Raw genomic sequence first — 19,298 nt, 5'->3', positions numbered from 1 at the left:
CAGAGCATGTATTTCAGTATGCTTGCACAGTGCTTAGTACACAACAGTATCTCGTTCCTGATGAGAACCTATGGCATTACTGAAATATTAATGCTAAACAGGACGCAGACGATGTAATACAAAAGAAGAGGGGAGAACAGATATCCAGTTGAAAATAAATTCTTGGTACTCCTTTCTGTCTACAATCATACCCCCTATCCGTGCTGTTTCTACAAAGGGGGGAAGAAAAGAAGCTTAAAACACAAACACAACGAGAATCTATGTAAATCAAGGGAATTAGCAGATGTGTTGGTAATCTTCCACAAATAAAAAACAGAAGCTGCCAGCTGTACTTGCAAATTCAAAGATTAACATTAACAGGTGATGCTGAGACTATAGGTATTATCTTTGTTTTAGGTGAAGTATCTCAAGAATCCCAGTCCTGCAGAAACTCAGCTGCCTGTCCAACTTCTGTGACTTAAGTCCTACCCTACACTACAGAACATCAACAGATTGATCAGCCAGAGACTTGCCAAAGTAAACTGGACTCTTGCCACTGTTTGAGATGGCAGTGAAGCAGCAACTATATAACTAGGTCAGACCTAATTACCTAGAACAAGGGCAATTTTCTTTACATCTCTGTGTAAAGCTTCTGAAAATGGCAAAGACTGAACACTTGGGAACTGCAGAAAGAACATCCAAAAATAATTTTTGATAGAAAATGTGTAACTACATTTTAATATGGATGGTATTTTCTATTAAAATCAGGGCAGAAGCCTATTGTTCAGTAGGGCACTGACTTTACACAAGAGCTATCTCTTTGAATCTGTCTGAGTCAACTTCAGTGACCACTTTAATATTCACTTTACAATTAATGCTTCTTTTTATGGGTTGGTAGAAGGTAAACCAATTTCAGTTCAGCTTCTAGGTATTGAATTTATTATAAAAAGTTATGTACTTAAAACTCCCATAATGAAACCAGAGGCATCATGAGATATTAACCTAGAGTTAATGCTGAGAAGGCCAGTTTGAATAATTCAATTCATGTCACCTTAAGTATCTTTTCAAATGGAATTAACTTTATCTCGCAAAAAAGGGAAGCTCCATGTTCCAGTTACTGATTATTGACTCCATGAGAGTTCTACCTTAAATCATCTCACCACCATCTTCCCAGCAATTTTATTTCACTACTACCAGAACGCTTCTCTAAATTTTGAGGGCTGACGTCCGTTACCAAGAAGCAATAGTAGGTGAGAGAAAAAAAGTGATTTCTGAATTATTGCTACCATTACGTGATGCTAAAACAGACAAAAATAAAAGTTAATACCAAAGTAGCTGCATTTGTTCAATATAGCTACAAGCCAGGGTTGCATTTCAGCCACATGCACACAGCTACTGCAGCCGTTTGTCTCCCATAGAACTCCACCTCTTCATGCAATAATGCCAGAGACAGTTTGGTAAAGCTGATATTCTGTTGACCTGTTATTAGTCTCATTCTAACACAAAGCCCAGCATTTAAACACTGAAAGGAGATGCTTTCAAATACCTATCTAAGCCCAGGGGAAAGTGACAGCTCATGGTCAGCATTTTGTACAGTTAGAATGAGGGAGCCAGACAGGCAAAAAACAGGTGATGCTAAGATGTAAGTGTAGCATTAGAAACAAATCAAAACAAACAAGTAGGAAAAAGAGGGGAAACTGAACAGAAACAAGAACGAACAGCTCGTAACAGGCAGAACAAAGAAGTGCTTCTGTACAGAGTATAATGGTGCAGTCCCATGTTTTCGCAAGACACAGGAAAATCTGAACAGCATCTTACATGGAACCGCATATGCCCTGGTAACATCAGCAGTCACCCAAAACACGAAATGCTGATTACCTCTCCCAGACAGTTCAAAGCACTGAAAACTAGGTAGCAAGCTAGTAGCTATTGATTTTAAGCCAGACATATCCAGGATTTCCTTAGCCCAGTCAAAAACAAACAATAGGGCAAAGATTCCCAATGGATCAGGATTCAAACAAAACTCAGGAAGACTTCTTTTAGCCTAATATTTAAACAAGATGACATTTTTTCAAAGTCCAGCTTAAAACAAAAAGAGGGAGAGCATAAGAGCTTCAGCAGGGCAGAGAGGGCTGGCGTGGGCAGCAGTCGGAGCAAGAGGAAAGATTTTTGGGCCTGTCTGCCTCTCAGCTTTTACCTCCCAAAATCTGTCCCTGCTGTGGTCCCCAGTGGCATTCCCTGTCGAGGTAGACAGCAGAATGCCAGCCTTGTGCTGGCCTGAACTACTGTGCTAGGAAAATGCTCATACAGAACAAAGAAAGAGACTTATCATGACCCGATCGTGACCCAATCATGACCCTACGAGCTGGCAGTTCAGGTATTAAGAGACAAAAAGCAACAACTACAAAAAAAGGTGTGTGAAAATTAACACAATAGTCCAACAAGAAACAACCCCGTGACTTTTCTTCAGTTTTGATAGATAGCACATGAAGGAGTGTGTTAGGGAAAGAACAGGCACAATGAGGCAGTCCTAAAAATCTCTGCAGCTTCTGAGCCATGGGCTGAAACGTATCATGAAGAGCTTGTTTGGAAAAAAAGTAACAATTTATGAAGCCAAATGCATTCAAGATGTAAAGAACTCTATGCCTACCAGGACTGCATAGGAAGAGAAAATTGAAGAGGAAGGCTACAAATATTAGAAATATTTTGCAAGCTATAAGAAAAAACAGTTGAAACATACTTTGACAGGTTTTATCTATGCCTACGAAGCTTTGCACAGGGCAAGAGGGCTTGGGTAATTTCAGACCTGCTAGGCTGGAGCTGTAGACTAGGTAACCATAAATGAAATGTCAAGGCAAACCTCAATATAATACCTGAATTTGCATTTGTGGACAAAAGCACCTGTAAGTATAGAGAATAGAAATAATGAGATCAAAGATAAGCTTGATAGGACTTTGCACATGAAATCAGAAAACAAGTTCAGAGAAGTCTGTGTTTATACACCGACAGAGTGATAAGAAAGACAGAAGAACAAGAGATGGACACGTATTGCTGTACCATCAGATGCTGATTTGAGTTAACAGGCTGAAGATTTCCTATTATCTGCTTCTATACTTTATATGTGATTACAGTGGATACCTTTATACTAGGTGCTAACCTAGCACAAGGTACGTATATCTTACATTGAAAGGCTGAATGTAAAAGGTTAAACACAGCAAAATCTGGGAGAAGTATTGGCATCATCCCAAACACAGCTACCATAGTGCTGTGGGACTACGTGGGCTCCCTTGGACTGTCTACCACAGAGATCTCCAGCAAGTTCCATATCACAGCCAAGAACACAGGCATCATCCATTTTCAGAGAAAAAGGGTCTTGTTTTGAAATCAATGCCATCACAAAATGGATGGCAGATAAAAATACAAAAGAATGGAAATTAAATGTTTATAAAGGCTAAAAGCCTGACAAACAGCTCAATGTCCGACAACATATTTCACAAAAGAAAAACATCAGGAGAATAAAAAATGATACCTGATGCCGATGAAGTCAGAGAAGTATTGCTACCTGCTTCCTGAACAGAATTAAAAATGCATCCCTTCCTTTACAGGCTCCTGAGAAGCAGGATCTGTCTGTCCAGTTCTGTTAGTAGGGAGCCATAGAGAAGCCAGAATCAGGCCACCTTCTGGATGCTCTGTGCTGATTACTTTACCTCCAGCCTTATTATAAGGCTTCAAGAGTCTTCCCGCAAAAGAAAGGATCGAGGCCCCGACATACACAAAAAAGGCATAGTCTGAAGCACCATCGAGTCTGGAAATATGCACATGGAAGCTACTGAAAGAGAACAGCAGGTAAGAACATCAGGTAGAGCACTTGCTCAAGTAGCCTTCATTTCCAGGGTATAATCTGCTATCAGCAGGGATGCAAATCAAGTACCTAGCTATCAGAAAAAAAATCGTCTGCAACCAGGTTTTCAAGTCTTTGGGCGCATGCATCTGAGAAACATTTTACCACTTAATTTAACACATTGTATCGCTAGTCAACATTTTCTGTTTTTAAACCGCATATGTAATTATAGGTCTTCTATAAACAGCTCCAATCAGATGGGCTGCCTTACAGACTTGAGAAAGCACTTATTGACCAAATACATCATCTGTAACGTCCTTTTCAATCATCAAAAGCCACAGCAAGCATTTGAAAGGTTTTATCTATAGTGACTGCAGTTATTTTGCTGTTTAAGAAACAGGACAGAAAAGGGAAGAGCATCTTAACTTTTTCCTTAGCAAAGGCACGCATTCCTATGGTTCCTATGACACAAGCTCCATAACAATATGGTCAATTAACTTTACCCATTTTATTGATCAAAACTTTGGGATTTTTATTGTTTTCCTGCAATTCATGTATTACGGGAAGGACTCATGGGGAAGCAAATCACAAAGCAGTATTCAACACTGTATAATGGAAGACAACACATGGAAAGTTGCAGTTCTAGTAAAAGAGAAAAGTTGTTTCGATGATGTCATTAGAAACGAGATGTGAAAAAAAGAGCTTACCTTCTGTTCCTTTTCCTTGGCAGCACTCAGTTCAGAAAGGGAGAGCGACAGCTTTTCCTGCTGCTCAGCAAGGTACTTCTGATAAAGGCTCAAAAGTTCCTGGCATTCTCTGTACTGCTGCTGCAGAGGTGAGACATCAGAAGTTAAGGAAAAAAGTACTCCTTAGCTAATAGTTAGAGTCAAATATACACCAGCTTATTCTCTGTGTGATTTAGATCCGCAACAGTTCAATTTAAAAACAGATACTGTGTGTTTGAGTACTGCTTAATGATGATAAATCTGCCTAGAGATGAACGTTCAAGTACAACTTTCTTCCTACTCAGGGAGTGGAAAAAGAATTGCACCAAATTCTTTTATCTTTGGAAAAGGGACAGCAGCAGGAGGCAGGTGATGACATTGTTTCAGCTGGAACAATTACAAACTTCTGATTTGTATTCAGCAAAGCCAGACACTACCAGTGTTTATTTATAAATAAATAAATAGCCAGCCAAGTAAGTAAACAGTCCATTTTTAAGCACGGATGTGGATTCACAAGCCCACACACCCAAATCCAATCTCTTTGCTTGAGCACCAACGGCTCCAAAACCCACAGCCACAGATGCCAGCGTTACAGGCCTTTCAGAGACTAGCAATGATTTTTGGACAGTAATCTGGAGAAGCAGCAAGTGTAGTGTTTGCAAGGATATTAGCAAGCAACAGTGTCCTGCCTTGCTTGCAGCATTGAAATTCCAACAGGAGATAAATCTGCTCTTCACCTGTCATTGTGTAATTCCCTCCCTTGCTCATGTAGCATGGTAAACCATTTATGCTCCCCTCTCTCCCCCCTCACTTTTAATTATGCATGCAGATGGGATAAGGGCTCGCTGTCCAAAGAGATTACTCTGAATAAATACTTTAATAACAAGTCACTGCAATTAAGGTAGGGAACAAAAACTTCTTCAATCTATAAAATGGTGTTGAGTTACAGATTTCCTTAACATTTTTATGATCTAATCATTGCTTCTGGGCAAATTCATGTTGCAATCATTTTTGCCAATCATGGCTGCATAAATAACTCACTGCTTTGTTATTCCCTGTTATGACCCTGAGGTTTTTTGTTATTTTTTTTCCTTGTTCTTGCTCTTTTGGGGAAGGCGGGGCCTTGCCAGCAGTTGGTTTGTTTGTTTGTTTTTTCTTGCCTTTAAATAAAAGGCTATGCAGAGAATAAGCAAAACATTTTAGGAAAGAATCGGAGATTACTAAACCCCAATGTTTAAATCAATTGGGAGAGCTCCTAGAACACCTTTGTTCAGCACCTGGAAATATGGGAGGGTACAACAATGGTCTAAACAAGCTAATTGCTTTCCAGAGCCAGCCTGCCTAAAGCCTGAGCTGTTTTACATTTCAGTTCATTTTGTCAGAGAGCACCAAAAGGCTGAAGTGATTTGTGGTGGTCTCAGGAGTCTCTGCCAGCTATGATGTATATAAAAGGAATTTTTTATTCCGGTTGTAACCATAGCTGTAATGTTTATAGGAGGTGAACATATTAGCCTGGACGCAGGGCATGAATTTTACTCTAGAAAAAGCCAGTTCATTTATACAGCCTAAGAGTTAAATGTCGGTATTTGAAGACAAATTATAGGGAAATTCATTTAAACCCATGTTATGTGGCAGAATATAAAAACAGACAGTCCTATCTTTACCAATTTTTTACAGCCCTCTTAATTCACTTTGCTTCCAGCCACCCCTTCCCCACAAAACAGGTTTTACCCTCTTCTCCCTCCAGCTCCACAAGGAGTGAGTACCTGAAGTGGCCCTGGGGCACATGACCGATGGCCACGCACCTACCCTCTCTCTTGCCACAGTGTTAATATCAGTCCTGCTGGATAGTTAAGCAAGATGCCCTCGCTCCCAAGCTTAGCACATACCCGGTGCAAGTGCACCACAAAACAGATGCCCAAATTGTGCTTTACAGACTGCAGAGCCCTTGCTGTGCACGTGATGCCACCACCTCTTGCTTGCAGGTGCCAGATTTATTTAAAATACAGCTTAAAACATGACATGAAAAATTAACATTAGTAAAGCACAAAGGCAAATTCTGATTGTCCAAGGGTCAGTCACGATCATGAATGGGAAGGGTGATAGTTAATGTGAGCCTGAATGGCAGCCGAGATACCGCTGAAATTTTCCTAAGAGTCAGTCAGCACTGCAACTGTTCAAACTTACTGCATTAGAAGATTAAAACCTTCTTCATTCACACAATCACTCTGCATTAAGTAACATATTGTTACAGTCCCCATAGCCTAAGAGTCCAAAGTCCTGTTTTGCTTACAAAGTAAACACGAAGCTTCAAACAGGGAAGAAAAAAATGTTCATTTGTTTAAGACACATGCAGAAAAGCTCTAAGTATGATAATTCTCCATAATGTGCTGGTACATTTACTGCAGAATATGTTAATAAGAAAAAAAATGCCTTAATATTACGTCTTACTCTTGCATTCTACTGAATTTTTGCTAAAAGCAGCAAGATTATATCTTTTTTTTCCCCTACAAATTACCCAGGCAATACATAACACTGCCACAAAAATATTTAAGTCATTCAGATACAACAAGGGCACACATATACTATGGCAATACAGTCTCTAGACAAATACATAAGTAATGATAAGCATTTTCATTAGCCTGCCTTAAAAAAATGTTTTAAGGGTGGAAAAAAACCTATGGGATAACAAATCCCACAGATTTGCATTCCATGGAAGAAGTAATATGCCTAAATGCTCACATCAGATATTTCTTCATGTGTTCAGAAGCACAAATATAGGATTGACAAGATGTTAGTTACCTGAGAGAAATGGTACTTGGCATGTCACTGAACACCAGTTTTATGTCCAAGAAATATGCATTTGAATGTATCCAAGTGATACATTTTATGCAGTTTGTTAGTGAAGTATTAAGGTAGTACATCGGGGAGAGGCGAGGGGGCTTCAATCAAGATCAGAAATGCAACGGTTTTAAGATTTCAACAGCCACATCTACATGTCATACTGCAAGTACTATACATTTTATTGAATAAATTAGTAGATTTCATCACTGAATGCAAGTCACAGAATTAAGAGTTCATTTATGGCTCTTAAGAGATAATAACCTCAGCGGAAACAGAGTTGGCTTTGAGAAGAGGGACTGATGGCATGCAGCGGTGACATATTTACAGAGGCCAGGAACAGATTTCCAGGGAGGAGAAGTGAAGCTTCAAAGGGGTGAAGCTTCAAAAGAAGGCACAGCCAACCTAATGTTGAACGGCTGCCACAGACACGCTCCTGCTCACCCTGCGAGTCTCACTCTCTCCATCCACACCAGCTCTACAGCCCTCCCAGACCCTTCACTGGCTCCATGGGCTCAGCAAATCCACCCAGCAAACCAAAGGGTCCATCAAGCACAAGAGCTGTCATGAAGCGAGCAGAGGGAACGGGCAGCTGGGAGGAGGGGGGACACCTCTTCCAGCAGCAGCAACCTGCCTGGTAGGGTCCCATCCACCTTGCAAAGTCTCAACCCTACTCTTTCACCAGTTCCTCTCTTAAGCCTCAGGGTTCTGAGTCTGTTCTGTGTCTACATCAACTGCTCCCAGGTTGCTCCTCAGTGAAATACTTTTAGCTCTCTCCAAAGGCAAAGTAGGATGGATAGATGTAGTTCCTTGCTTGTCCAGAAACTTGGGAGGGGAAGGAAGGGGTGGGAGAAAAAGTGCCAATCTCTATCACATTCACTGACCTCCTGTGCTGTTCCTAATACAATCTTTCCACTGCCTCTGACTATAAATGAAGCCCAGCTTAAAATGTGAAGTGTTTTGTTTGAGAGCATTAAGCAACTTCCCAGAAAGCTTCTGAATCCTACACATCAGACCTCACATCCTTCCGTGAGCCATGTGCACGCTCCAGCAGCTCAAACACCCACTGGTCTCTTTATCTACAGTCCAGGTTTTCAAATGAAGCCAACACCTCTCAACAGTCTCTCACCAGGCCTCAGTTCGCAGGGACGACTAGCAAGATCCTCTCCTAATGTTAGCCTTAAGCAAAAGGGACGAAGAAGAGACAAGATCCTCATGATCTCCCACTTTTATATGACGTATTCACATGAATGGAATGTTATACACAGTTGGTCAGTTTCTTGGTCACCGGTTTCTCACTGCCCCTCTCCGAGATGTCCATCCATGCTTATCAATAACCTCGCATTCCATTGCTATGTTTACCAAAACATGTATCTGGTTCTCCAGGAAAATGCAGCTAATATGAAGGCTTTAGCTGACAGGCAAATTCACTAAAAGAGAAACTTGGTTTTAACAAATCCAGGATAGAGGGGCAAGAAAAAAAAAAAAAAAAAGATAGCAGACCTTCTCTTTAGAAAAAAAGTGGAGGTTTAGGCTATATCATTCAAGAAGAAATGGTTCAGTTTACCTCAATTTATTTCAAAGAAAAAAAAATACAGCAGTCTACAATCACAGGAATCTGGGGCTGGAAAAACTACTAATGAAGAGTAGTGTTAGAGAACAATAATAATGAGATCTTTTTGGCAAATCAATATAATAAAAAGGCCCTTCTGTATTTTCAGTGTTGTGTGAACTCCTCACCTGGTGACTCCTTCTCTCAATGGCTTATCACAAGCATTTCTGGGACAGGCATGAGCTCCAGTGTTCCTTTTTACACGTGGAAAAACTGTGGCACAGGGTGTCTTTGGGCACGTCTGCTCACAGCCCAACGCTCCACAGGCCATGCCCAGGACACTCGTCTTGCAGCTGTAGGGTAAGTCAGCACAGCTCAGGCACAGCACTAAGAGACCAGGTTCATCTCGCACCTGGTTAGCTTAGCGTGCAAGTTTGCCTGCATTCACCCATGCTGAAAAGCCCTGACAGACTTCCCAAGCATCAAACAAGCTGCCCAGGGATGACTGATTCCTATTCCAGAGACTGTGGCTCTGATTTGGACCGTTCCTTTGTTTAAGGCTGCATCCTTTGATCCATGTCCAAAAGAGAACACAATAGCTAAAGCTCCATCTTCAGCAACAAGATGCTCCAGTTCCATCAGCCCCTATATCCAATGGAATATTGTCTAGAGACTCAGAGCTACTACAGATACATGCAAAGAAGAAACAAGCAAGCAAAGAAAGGAAAAAGTCAAACAGGCACAAGTTAGATTTGAGTTTAAATAAGACAGCAATAACTTTGCAGCAGATATACAAGAAACCTTCAGGGATATGACTTCAGTACGTGATGAAGAAAGCTTTTTGACATCTGCAATCATGATCTAGTAGCCACAAAATGCCTTTTTTTTTTTAATCCCTACTTAAGGACATGAATCTGGAAAGCTGACTGGTTATCATCATATTGCAGTTTCAGCAAAGACCAAACTCTATTCACGGCCTCAGGTAGTCCCTTAAAGACCAAGGCTGTGAGTAAACTAGACTGAGAAGGAGACGCTGAGGAAGCACTGCTGACACCAGGCTGAGCACTGAAAGAGAGGTCTTCAGTCTCCAAGGAAAAATACATTCGGATAAGTTGCAGGCAGATCTGAGCTTGTCTGCCTGTCTCCAACTAGGTGTGCGTAAGTCAGATGTATTCAAGGAGCTGTGCGCAGCCATAGTACACAGCAGCAAGCACTTCAGACCTGATCTAATTCACCTTGCTTTGATGATTTTGTGTTGGTTTTTTGGTTTGTGCTTTTTGTTTGTTGTGTTTGGTTTGGTTTTTTTTACTTTATCTGAAACATCAACACTACATCATTTCCAGAATAAGGCTGGACTGTCTCTCGCAACTTGAACTATGTCAACACAAGCTCACATCTGTTTAATGGACGCAGCTCTGCACCTACAACTTTGGCCCCTTGTATTACTACAGTATCCCACTGCACGGTTACTCAGTAACCCCAAAATGCCATAAAATGCTGCTGCAGGAGTAAGAAAGAATTTCACCAAAGTCAGGTAAAGGCTAAGACCCAACATAGCTGGGTCTCCAAATACTATAATTGTAAATACAGCTAAGGCTCAGGCTGTATTTAAATGCTCATACTATAAGGGAACAGAATTTGCAGAGTCTGCAGAGCCCCAAAGGCCCACGACAGCCTCGTGGCAAACTCCAAGTGTGCTCAGTTTGAAGTGGGCCCACATTTTCCCATGCATCACCCAAGCATTTATTTTTCAGTATTTTGACACAAGAGGCAATGAGGCTTATTTTCTACCTTTAATATTTTGCATATCAATAGGAGAAAGATATCATGCCTTTTGGGAAAGAAGCAATATGTGTGTCATTCTGATTTCCACCTGCAGGCTCTCTTCTTCCTAACCAAAGAAAGAATTAAAATAATGCAGCTTCAACTCCTTACATATGAAAAGTCATATGAATAAAAATAAACTGCTGGTATTAATGAATTAACATCTAAAAGGAACACTTTAAAATACAAACTAAGATATTCTAAGCTCTTTCCTTTAGCATAAACAATTACATACTTCATTGGAAGCTGACCCACATTTAATTTTAAAATACAACTTGTGTTTAATACATATACAGTCCTGCACTCTAACAATCTCATATCAGAAATGCAACAACAGCACTGCATTTTGGAAATCAAACTATCCAGGCACAGATCAAAGTCAACCCTAACACATTTTTTTCTGCCTTTAAAATTAAGAGAAATAAAATAAGTGGCTTGAACCTATGTGAATCATTGTTCAGTGAAAGGATAAAGACCAGTAACTTCTATGAAGGTTTATTATCTCAACTCTGAAGATGCTGCAAAGACTGAAGGTAATAAAATGTTTTATGAACAACTTCACTTTGCTCGTTCTTATATAACTGAGTTTATGTGGACACCTTGGCACAGAGATGCTAGGAACCTGTAGGGAACTTCCTGCACATCCACTTTCCAATGTATTAAAGAAATCATCTGGTGTGAGTCTGAACCTTATGAGCCTTCAATTCAAAACACAATCTCTTCTGATCCAAAATCCTCAAGAAGCACATTTCTGAAAACACTATAAAGCAGCAAGTGACATGCAATAAGATAGTGATCTCCAGTCTAAAGCTCAACAGTTACATTTTAATTTACACTTGAATATTTTAATGTCGTTATCCATTCAGTAAATTAACTCAAGATGCAAGACTAAAAAGACAAGATGCATAGGGAAAAAGGTCACAAGGTCCACAAAAGTTAAGAACTTCACTTGTGTTTGAAGCATCAGCATTATGTTGTTGAATGCCACAGCTCTCATATAAAGGAATTGCTTAATACATTCCCATTCTGTTTGAAGGGAAATTAAATTTACATTCTTTGGGAATATGGTATTGTAATTAGTTCATGACTTGATTACACTTTGAAGTGAGCCAGGACTGCATATAGCGCATACAAATTAGTTTAGTTATGGCTACCTGGCTAAAGAAAAACTACAGAGTTAAGAACAAAGTTAGAGACAAAGCCAGGGCAGTCCCTCGGAGCCTTCAGGGTGCACATGCAAAACTTCAAACTCAAATCTAGTCTCTGGACTTAGTGATGTCAGGTGTGAACAGAAATAAAACCACAGCCTCCTAAACAACTCGTTGGTTTTGAAAAGACAATCTTCCCATCTCCGCCCATGCCACCTGTAGGGCAACTGTTAACATTGAACCTAAAAAACCCAATAAAAGATACAAGATCTCCTACCCTGGCTTAATTTGCCAGTATGATTTATTCCTAGTACTTGTAATTTTTTTAATTTATTTTATAGACAGCCTGAGTTTTACATCATCTACCAAGATTCTCTCTTCCACCCAGATGATTAAATTCCCCAAGTTCACATTAAAGACACAGAAAAATATCAAAATGTACAACATATATACAGTGCATCTAAAATTGGCCAAACCAAAAGATAGTTGGTATGATTTAAAGAGAGCAAGGAAAGCATTTAAACCTAAAACTGATTCCCAAGACAGCACATGAAATCAGAGAAGTCTCATACTTTCAAAATGCAAAAGCTGCTTAGGGTACCAGATTTGATTCTATGTATTGAAAATCCTTTCCACAGGATATGCCAGTCAAACTGGACAGCTTATCTGCCACGTTCTCTGGATCAAAGGTGGGTAAGGACAAAAATACCACATGCCATCATGTGCCAGCAGATGTGCCTGGATCAATAAATGCAAATACCATCTCAGAGCTTGCACGTTCCATTCCAAGTGGAAAACACATCTCCAGCCTTATCTTCATTAATACAAACAAAAGGATACTTACAGGCAAAGAAAAAAACCAAAACCTTTATTCTACTGCCCGGCTATGCTAACAACAACTTTCTTCTAGTGAAAAGGAAGGAAGAATGCAACACACAAAAGGCAAGTTATGCCACTACACACGCTGATGAAAACACACATTTTCATAATAACAAACATAAGGAATTTGATGAAAGCAAAACTAAGAACATGAATACACATAGTACAGATGCCACAGATCATCATAACAAGCTACTTGCCCTGGCATAGGCCATAAACATTTCTTAATTTTGGCTTAAAAATCGTGATGGTCTGAGATTTTCCTTCAGTGGCAGGATGGAGTTTGTTCAGAACACACTCACTCCTTTCAGGGGAGCTCTGCCAACATCTATACAGACTTTCAGGATGTAAAGATTTCCTTTGGCATTTGCTTAGACGGCACAGCTACCCAGCCTCTTCTACTGGAAACTGTTACGGAACTTGTTACTTATGTATTTGTCTATCAGGCTGTAAATGTATGATCCCTTTTCATGGAAAAAAGGAGCCTGGAGATTCAGCCGTATACAATTTCTGTACAAAACAGTCCCAGCATCTGAGAATAACACCACACATTTCATCATGTACGACAGAAAACAATATCAACCTGTACTGTGTAAGAATATGAAGCCAAAAGGAGGTATTGCACCTATCACCATCCACACAAAAAGAGTGCTATTTTTTCCTTTTACATATTTAGAGTGCAAAATTAAACAAATAAAAAGAACACTGCATAATTTAGCTTTCATTTTCTATCAAATTGCTCATAATTGTAACCATAAAATGATAATATTCTACCATATGTGCATCTGCAAAGCCGACAAAAGCACTGGTCAGCCCCTGCAAGAAGAAAAATGGACCTGCCGCTCCATCTAGTGACCTTGCTGGATATTACCGCTCTCCTCATTGCACAGAGCGCTTGTCAAATTTCGAGGTTAATTTTGTTACAGAAAGGGATCTAACACATCACTTTGAAACACGAAAATGCGCCTGCTACCCCTCTTCCTCAAGTTACACCCCCCTCCATCCACAAAGGCAGCCACGGCTTTACATAAAACACCCATCACTGGAAATACTTGCTGTTTTCATTTGCAGGCCTTTGTGAGAATTAAAAAAACCTTTCACAGTAGCCACCGTTGCTGTTTACACAAAGCCATTTGTTGTATCAGGACTACTCAATATTAAAACAGCCATGTTCTTTACTCTAATTTGACAACAGAGCTCCTGGCAGAAGCCTGAGCAGAGATAAGGTGCTTTTAGCCTATATGGGAATTGAGGTGTCTGAGAAAGAATGCTCAGCCTGTTACATTTGGACACAGTAAGAGGAGTTATTTAGCAGGATAGATGTGAGCTCAGAGTTGGATGCATGGAGGAAATGGGATGGAGAGGCAAAAGCGAAATGGAATGTAAAACCTGAAATCACTGAGAGCAGAGCCACAGCACCTCCATCTCAATTAAAGAACACGCATAGTAAATCAAAAAGGTGTCTGCTTTGCAGGGAATGAGAATTGTAAGATCACAAAACATCAGCTCATTTTATAATGAAGCTAATCAGGTTTGGTCTCCGTTACTACCAGAATAGAGATCACCTGAGAATACACAGTGGTGTCTGTCTTGTTGCTTCCTCGTAGGAAACAATCAATCATCACTCTTAATGTTATATACTCGATGTCTCTCACTGAACCTTTTCCTGCAGCCCTCAAATGGGAATAACGCTGACAGAGAGAAGCAGACTCTCCTTCAGCCAAGCTCCCACCAGTCTCGAATGAGATTCCTCGCTTGGGTCCGCACTGGAAAGGAAACCTGGCTGCTACAGGGAATTCTTTTGTTTGCCGCTTCCTCACACGGTTGCCTCTCTCTATCAGTTTGTGTCAGGCTTGAGTATTTCAACTTTTCCCCGCTCCCCCTGCCGCCTTTTAAACTAGAACATACTCAGGAGCACGTAGATTTTAATCTGACCATCTGCAAATGGTGCAAGTGGAGAGATGAAAAATCTGTAAATGTTGCTGGACTGAAATAGAAAAAAAAAAATAAATACCAGTGAGCCAAGAAATCTTCCCTCGTTGTGGAACTGCCTTCAGTGTTATAGCTAGAACAGCACAGAATGTAAAAACTGCTGATCATTCTAGATAATTTCATTTTTTATTTTAAAACTATTGCTATTTTGACAGTCTTTCTAACCTTGTGAGAACACAATCTGTTTGCATGCTGTTGATGAGAGAAACACAACACTCCTTTTCCTAAAAAGGCAGCTGAGGTCAAATCAAGCTCCATACAAGCGCACTAATACTAATTGTAAAGGAGATGTCCCCATAGCCCAAAAAGGAAAGTATTCCATGTCAGAGCGCCCCAAAGGCTTTCTTTTCCATCATGTGCTGTTCACATCTCTAATTAGATAAGTATTTCAGAACGACAAAGACCTCAGAAAGTTGGTCCTTTCTTGAAAAAAAATGGCCTTAAACATGCCAAACTAAAAAGCACTGTTTCACCGAACTGAAGTCACTGAAGAAAAGATTTAATAACAGCCTCATTATAAGGTTCATTGTTGTAGGACTATTTAATATACAAGATTAACACATCTTATCTCCCACTTCAACTGAAACCTATTATACCCCTCATTAATACATGCACGTTTCTACATCATTTACAGCACTAAAGTCTGAAATAGTATTGTCTGAAACAGGGTGTGTTCTGCTGCTCTTCCTGGTGGTAGGTTGTTTTTACAATAACAATACTCAAAAATAAGCCTTACAGCTCAAAATGGAAGACATGCCTAGGTAAAGAGAGCTGTTTAAAAACAGAAATAAATGAAAAGTAAAAATCATTCACTTTGCCATCACTCCAGATTTCATTTCTTGACTTCAGTTCCCTCACATCCAGACCAAAAGGTAACATATCTATATATCATTAAAAAAGGAAACTTCTACCTTCCCACCCTAGCGAATAATTATATTTTTCCTACTGACAATTTGAGATTTAGAAGTAAGTAAAGTGAACCACAGCCCCTCAAATTACCAGGCATTTAAAAATTCTTCAGATCTGGATCATCAGAGAAGAAAAGGAAGCTGTATGTACAAATAGTACAACACTGCCCCAGATTACATACATTTGTGTCTGTAGATACACTAGGACAGAGCAGAACAATGTACCTTAATATTATTTGAAGGAGAGGAAATCAGATAAGGAAAAACACACATTTTTACGTTCTCAGTAGACCAAAGGGACCAGGTTGGCCCTTATTCTTGTACAAACAGAAGAACTGTTACGAGCCAGATAAACACAGGACTGGGCAAGACAGAAAATTTATATTGGAAGTATTTCAGGACAAAGAATACGCATTCGTCCAGCAACTGAAAAAATGGATTCAGGTGTTTACAAGCTTTTCCATACTTCTACCACCAAGCTCCAGACAAATAAAAGGACAAGATTTTTCAGAGTTCTCCTAAGCTGTGAAACTGTTCTCTACAGGAGGCTGTGAAGGTTTAAAGTTTACATGGACTCAGCTAAACAAATAAATAAAAATAACAAAAAGTCCACCCACTGCTACCAAATTCAGACACACGTTCTGGCTCCATCTTCCAATCACAGTTTTGTGGACACAGGGAGACTTTGCTGCAAGTATTGCTACTTGCTTATCCTATCCTTATATTCCACCGCATGGTTACGGCCACTGTCAGAGATGAAAGCCTAAATTTGGTGGTTTGACCCAGCACAGATGTTTCATGTTGTCATCATAACATAATTAACAGGTAAAATATATTACAACTTGCTAAGTATATTGAAGATATAACCATCTGAAGAGAATTGCTACCATTCATGAACTGTTACAAAACAGGTTAACAAAATTCCCTCACTGTTGACTTTCTGCAGCTACCCTATCCAACAAAAAGGCTTCCAAATCAAATGGTTAATATTTACTGAAGAGGAAGAAAACAAATCACCTGGAATGACTCAACTGGGGGGTATTGATTGCAAAGACTTAACTTCCACGAGTCAAATGTACAGCTTCTGGGATTTTCTACTGTCCTTTCTAAGACAAAGATGCTTACTCCGGGTGATTAGTTTTGTAGTAGGAAAAGGGTCTTGCCAGGAAAGGCCTGTTCCCAGAGTGACACTGACTCATTCACCTTTACTGTTGTTGTTTTGGAAGTTTACAGTACTTCAGGTAAAAAGAAGTTCCGTGAGACTCTGGAAGTACGATTTCCTGGAAGAAACAACACTCATCCCTGCATCCTCACATTTATTACCACAGTAGAATATATACTGGTATACTGGAGGTCTTCTCAGCTTGTTACACAGAGCACGCCAAGATATCCAGATGGACAAATGTCAGCCAAGGAAATCTAATGTTTTGGTGAAGAAGAGAGAAAACCTCTTCTCCATAGCTAGCACTTTCTTATCCCCATAACAGTTACCCATTCCTCTTAGAGAAACACTGGTAAGTGTTAGGCTTGAGGATATCAGTGCTGGAGGGCTGTTACTCTGGAAGACAGGAATTCCGAAATATAAACTCAGAAGTGCTCATAAGAAGAAAAAATAGCTGAAAAGAGTTTGCATAAAGACAGTTACTGGCAGCAAGAAAACGATACTTTCAGATATCCTCCTCTCACACGATTAATGTTTGAATAAGCAAATAGCTCTTTGGCAAATTCTTTACTTATTGGAATAGAGTCAGAATCACAATCAGATGCCTCCACGCATACAGCCACTCTCCGTAAAAACAAAACCAGAAAAACCTGTGACCCAGTGGGTCTGCAGATAATATGGGGCTCACCACAGATGCCTGGAAGAGCTTAGTCAAGTCGGGTACTGAAAAGTATATATTCCCATGATTATAATAAGGTTCTGAGCCATCAAGCCAAATATACTACACTAGAATATTTTATACAATAGGGGATACAAATCAGAGAAATTAGGTGTATTTTCCAGACCAAGAGGTCATCAGTGTAACCTACACAACCAAGCTGTATGGGAATGCCTGTTTCTGACCGACAAGTAGGAAAGGAAAATTAGTATATGTGAACACATGGCAGGTGCCCTAGATGTGACTGGCTTTCAAAAAGAGGTCCATAACATAAACAGATAAATAAATCGAGAGAGCTACTTTCCTCGCAGAAGTTCAAAACATAAGACAGGAAACTGTTCAGTGAACCAGAACAGAAGATCCTACAGGTCTCAAGTGGTACTTCTGCCAAGGCCCAGGCACAAAAGCATGAACATTCAGTGAGGTGTTCTCATTGATAAACACTGTGGAGACCACTGAGGAGTGATAGCACCCGAAGAATTAACTTCTGAAGTACAGGATTAATTTAGAAGTCAATGCTGCAGCACAGCTGCTCAGTATCTCTCCTTAATTTCAACAGATCAAGGTAACACCGATTCCTTTTCCATCTCAAACGGAAACTTGCTCCTGTGCTAATAGCTAGGAAGCGTCATCACTGCAGTATCTGAGCAGCTTACATGTATCAATGCACTTATTGTCGTTACCCTTGTATATTCACCCTACAAGGAAGGACACATTTCAAAAAGTGGAAGGTGAGCTACACAGAAGGTACATGATTTAAATACCTCCACAGAAATCTGTGCAGCACAAGAGAATTCACGTGTCTTAGATGTCAGAGTGCTTTCACAACGGCTTGCAATGCACCAATATCAGGACCATCTTCTGACCTGTTGTGCCCTGTGCTGGTGTTGGGGCTTTGTGGTCAGTCTCCCTAATATTCTGATCTCTAGCTAAACCAGAAAAAAAAATTAAAATAAAAAGGAACCTGTGTTTTCCTCTCCTTTAGATAGTTTTCACTAATAAAACATTTTAGATATTCTCTCCTTCCCCCTCTAAGGATTAAGGTGAGAGAGAACTGAAGCAAGATAGGGGCAAAAATTAAGGCAGTAACTGTACCATAACACATCTGCCTCTGAAGTGAGAGGGAACAGACAGCACCAAAACATCTTCAAATGTGACAGGTTGTTCTGCTACCAATCTGCACTAGCAGGTGAGACATGTCATTCCGTGACAAGTATCAGAAATAAAGGAGCTTAATGTAACTGCAAATGTTTTAAATGATTTTTCTCTATCATGCAACAGGAGACGTCAAGCAGTTCTAACAAAATATGTGGAGATTTTTCTCCCCTGAGCTGCAAAGCTTTAAAATTAGCAGTTTGTGTGTGCTTGTTCTTTTAATGTCTGCATTTATTAAGCAGCAAAACAACCATGCATCTGAAATGCCAGAGAAATATGGATCCATAAATAATGCCACATTCCTACTTGCACCTAATCTAAATATTTATGTAGTAATTTACCAGCAAAAGATGCAAACTATTCTTTAAATGTTACATTGTATTAAAGGTTAACTATATGACACATTTTATTATGAGGCTCTGAATTATGCTTAAGACAAGTTTTCGGTTTCAGTGGAAGTTTTAGTGCTGAAATGGATGGACAGAGGCAAGGAAGTTTAGTCACCTCACAAAGATGAATGCTGAAGTTCAGACTTCTTCAATATTTTTTCAGTCTGCATAGCCATAGGCCATGC

At 39.9% G+C, this 19,298-nt stretch overlaps 1 protein-coding gene across 3 annotated transcripts in view; it reads right to left on the bottom strand.

Moving 5' to 3' along the window:
- The window catches only part of KIAA1328 (KIAA1328 ortholog), a 177,367-nt gene that overhangs the window by 103,100 nt on the left and 54,969 nt on the right, over positions 1-19,298 (bottom strand). For all 3 annotated transcript variants that reach the window (XM_065861688.2, XM_071801873.1, XM_065861689.2), the window contains exon 6: positions 4,528-4,655. In XM_065861688.2, the coding sequence (XP_065717760.1) occupies positions 4,528-4,655 (128 nt within the window). The remainder of the gene's footprint in view (positions 1-4,527; positions 4,656-19,298) is intronic.

Source organism: Patagioenas fasciata, chromosome Z, assembly GCF_037038585.1.
Source record: "Patagioenas fasciata isolate bPatFas1 chromosome Z, bPatFas1.hap1, whole genome shotgun sequence".
Classification (NCBI taxonomy): Eukaryota; Metazoa; Chordata; class Aves; order Columbiformes; family Columbidae; genus Patagioenas; species Patagioenas fasciata.
Note: the sequence above shows the minus strand (reverse complement) of the source record. Positions and strands in the feature narration are given on the sequence as shown.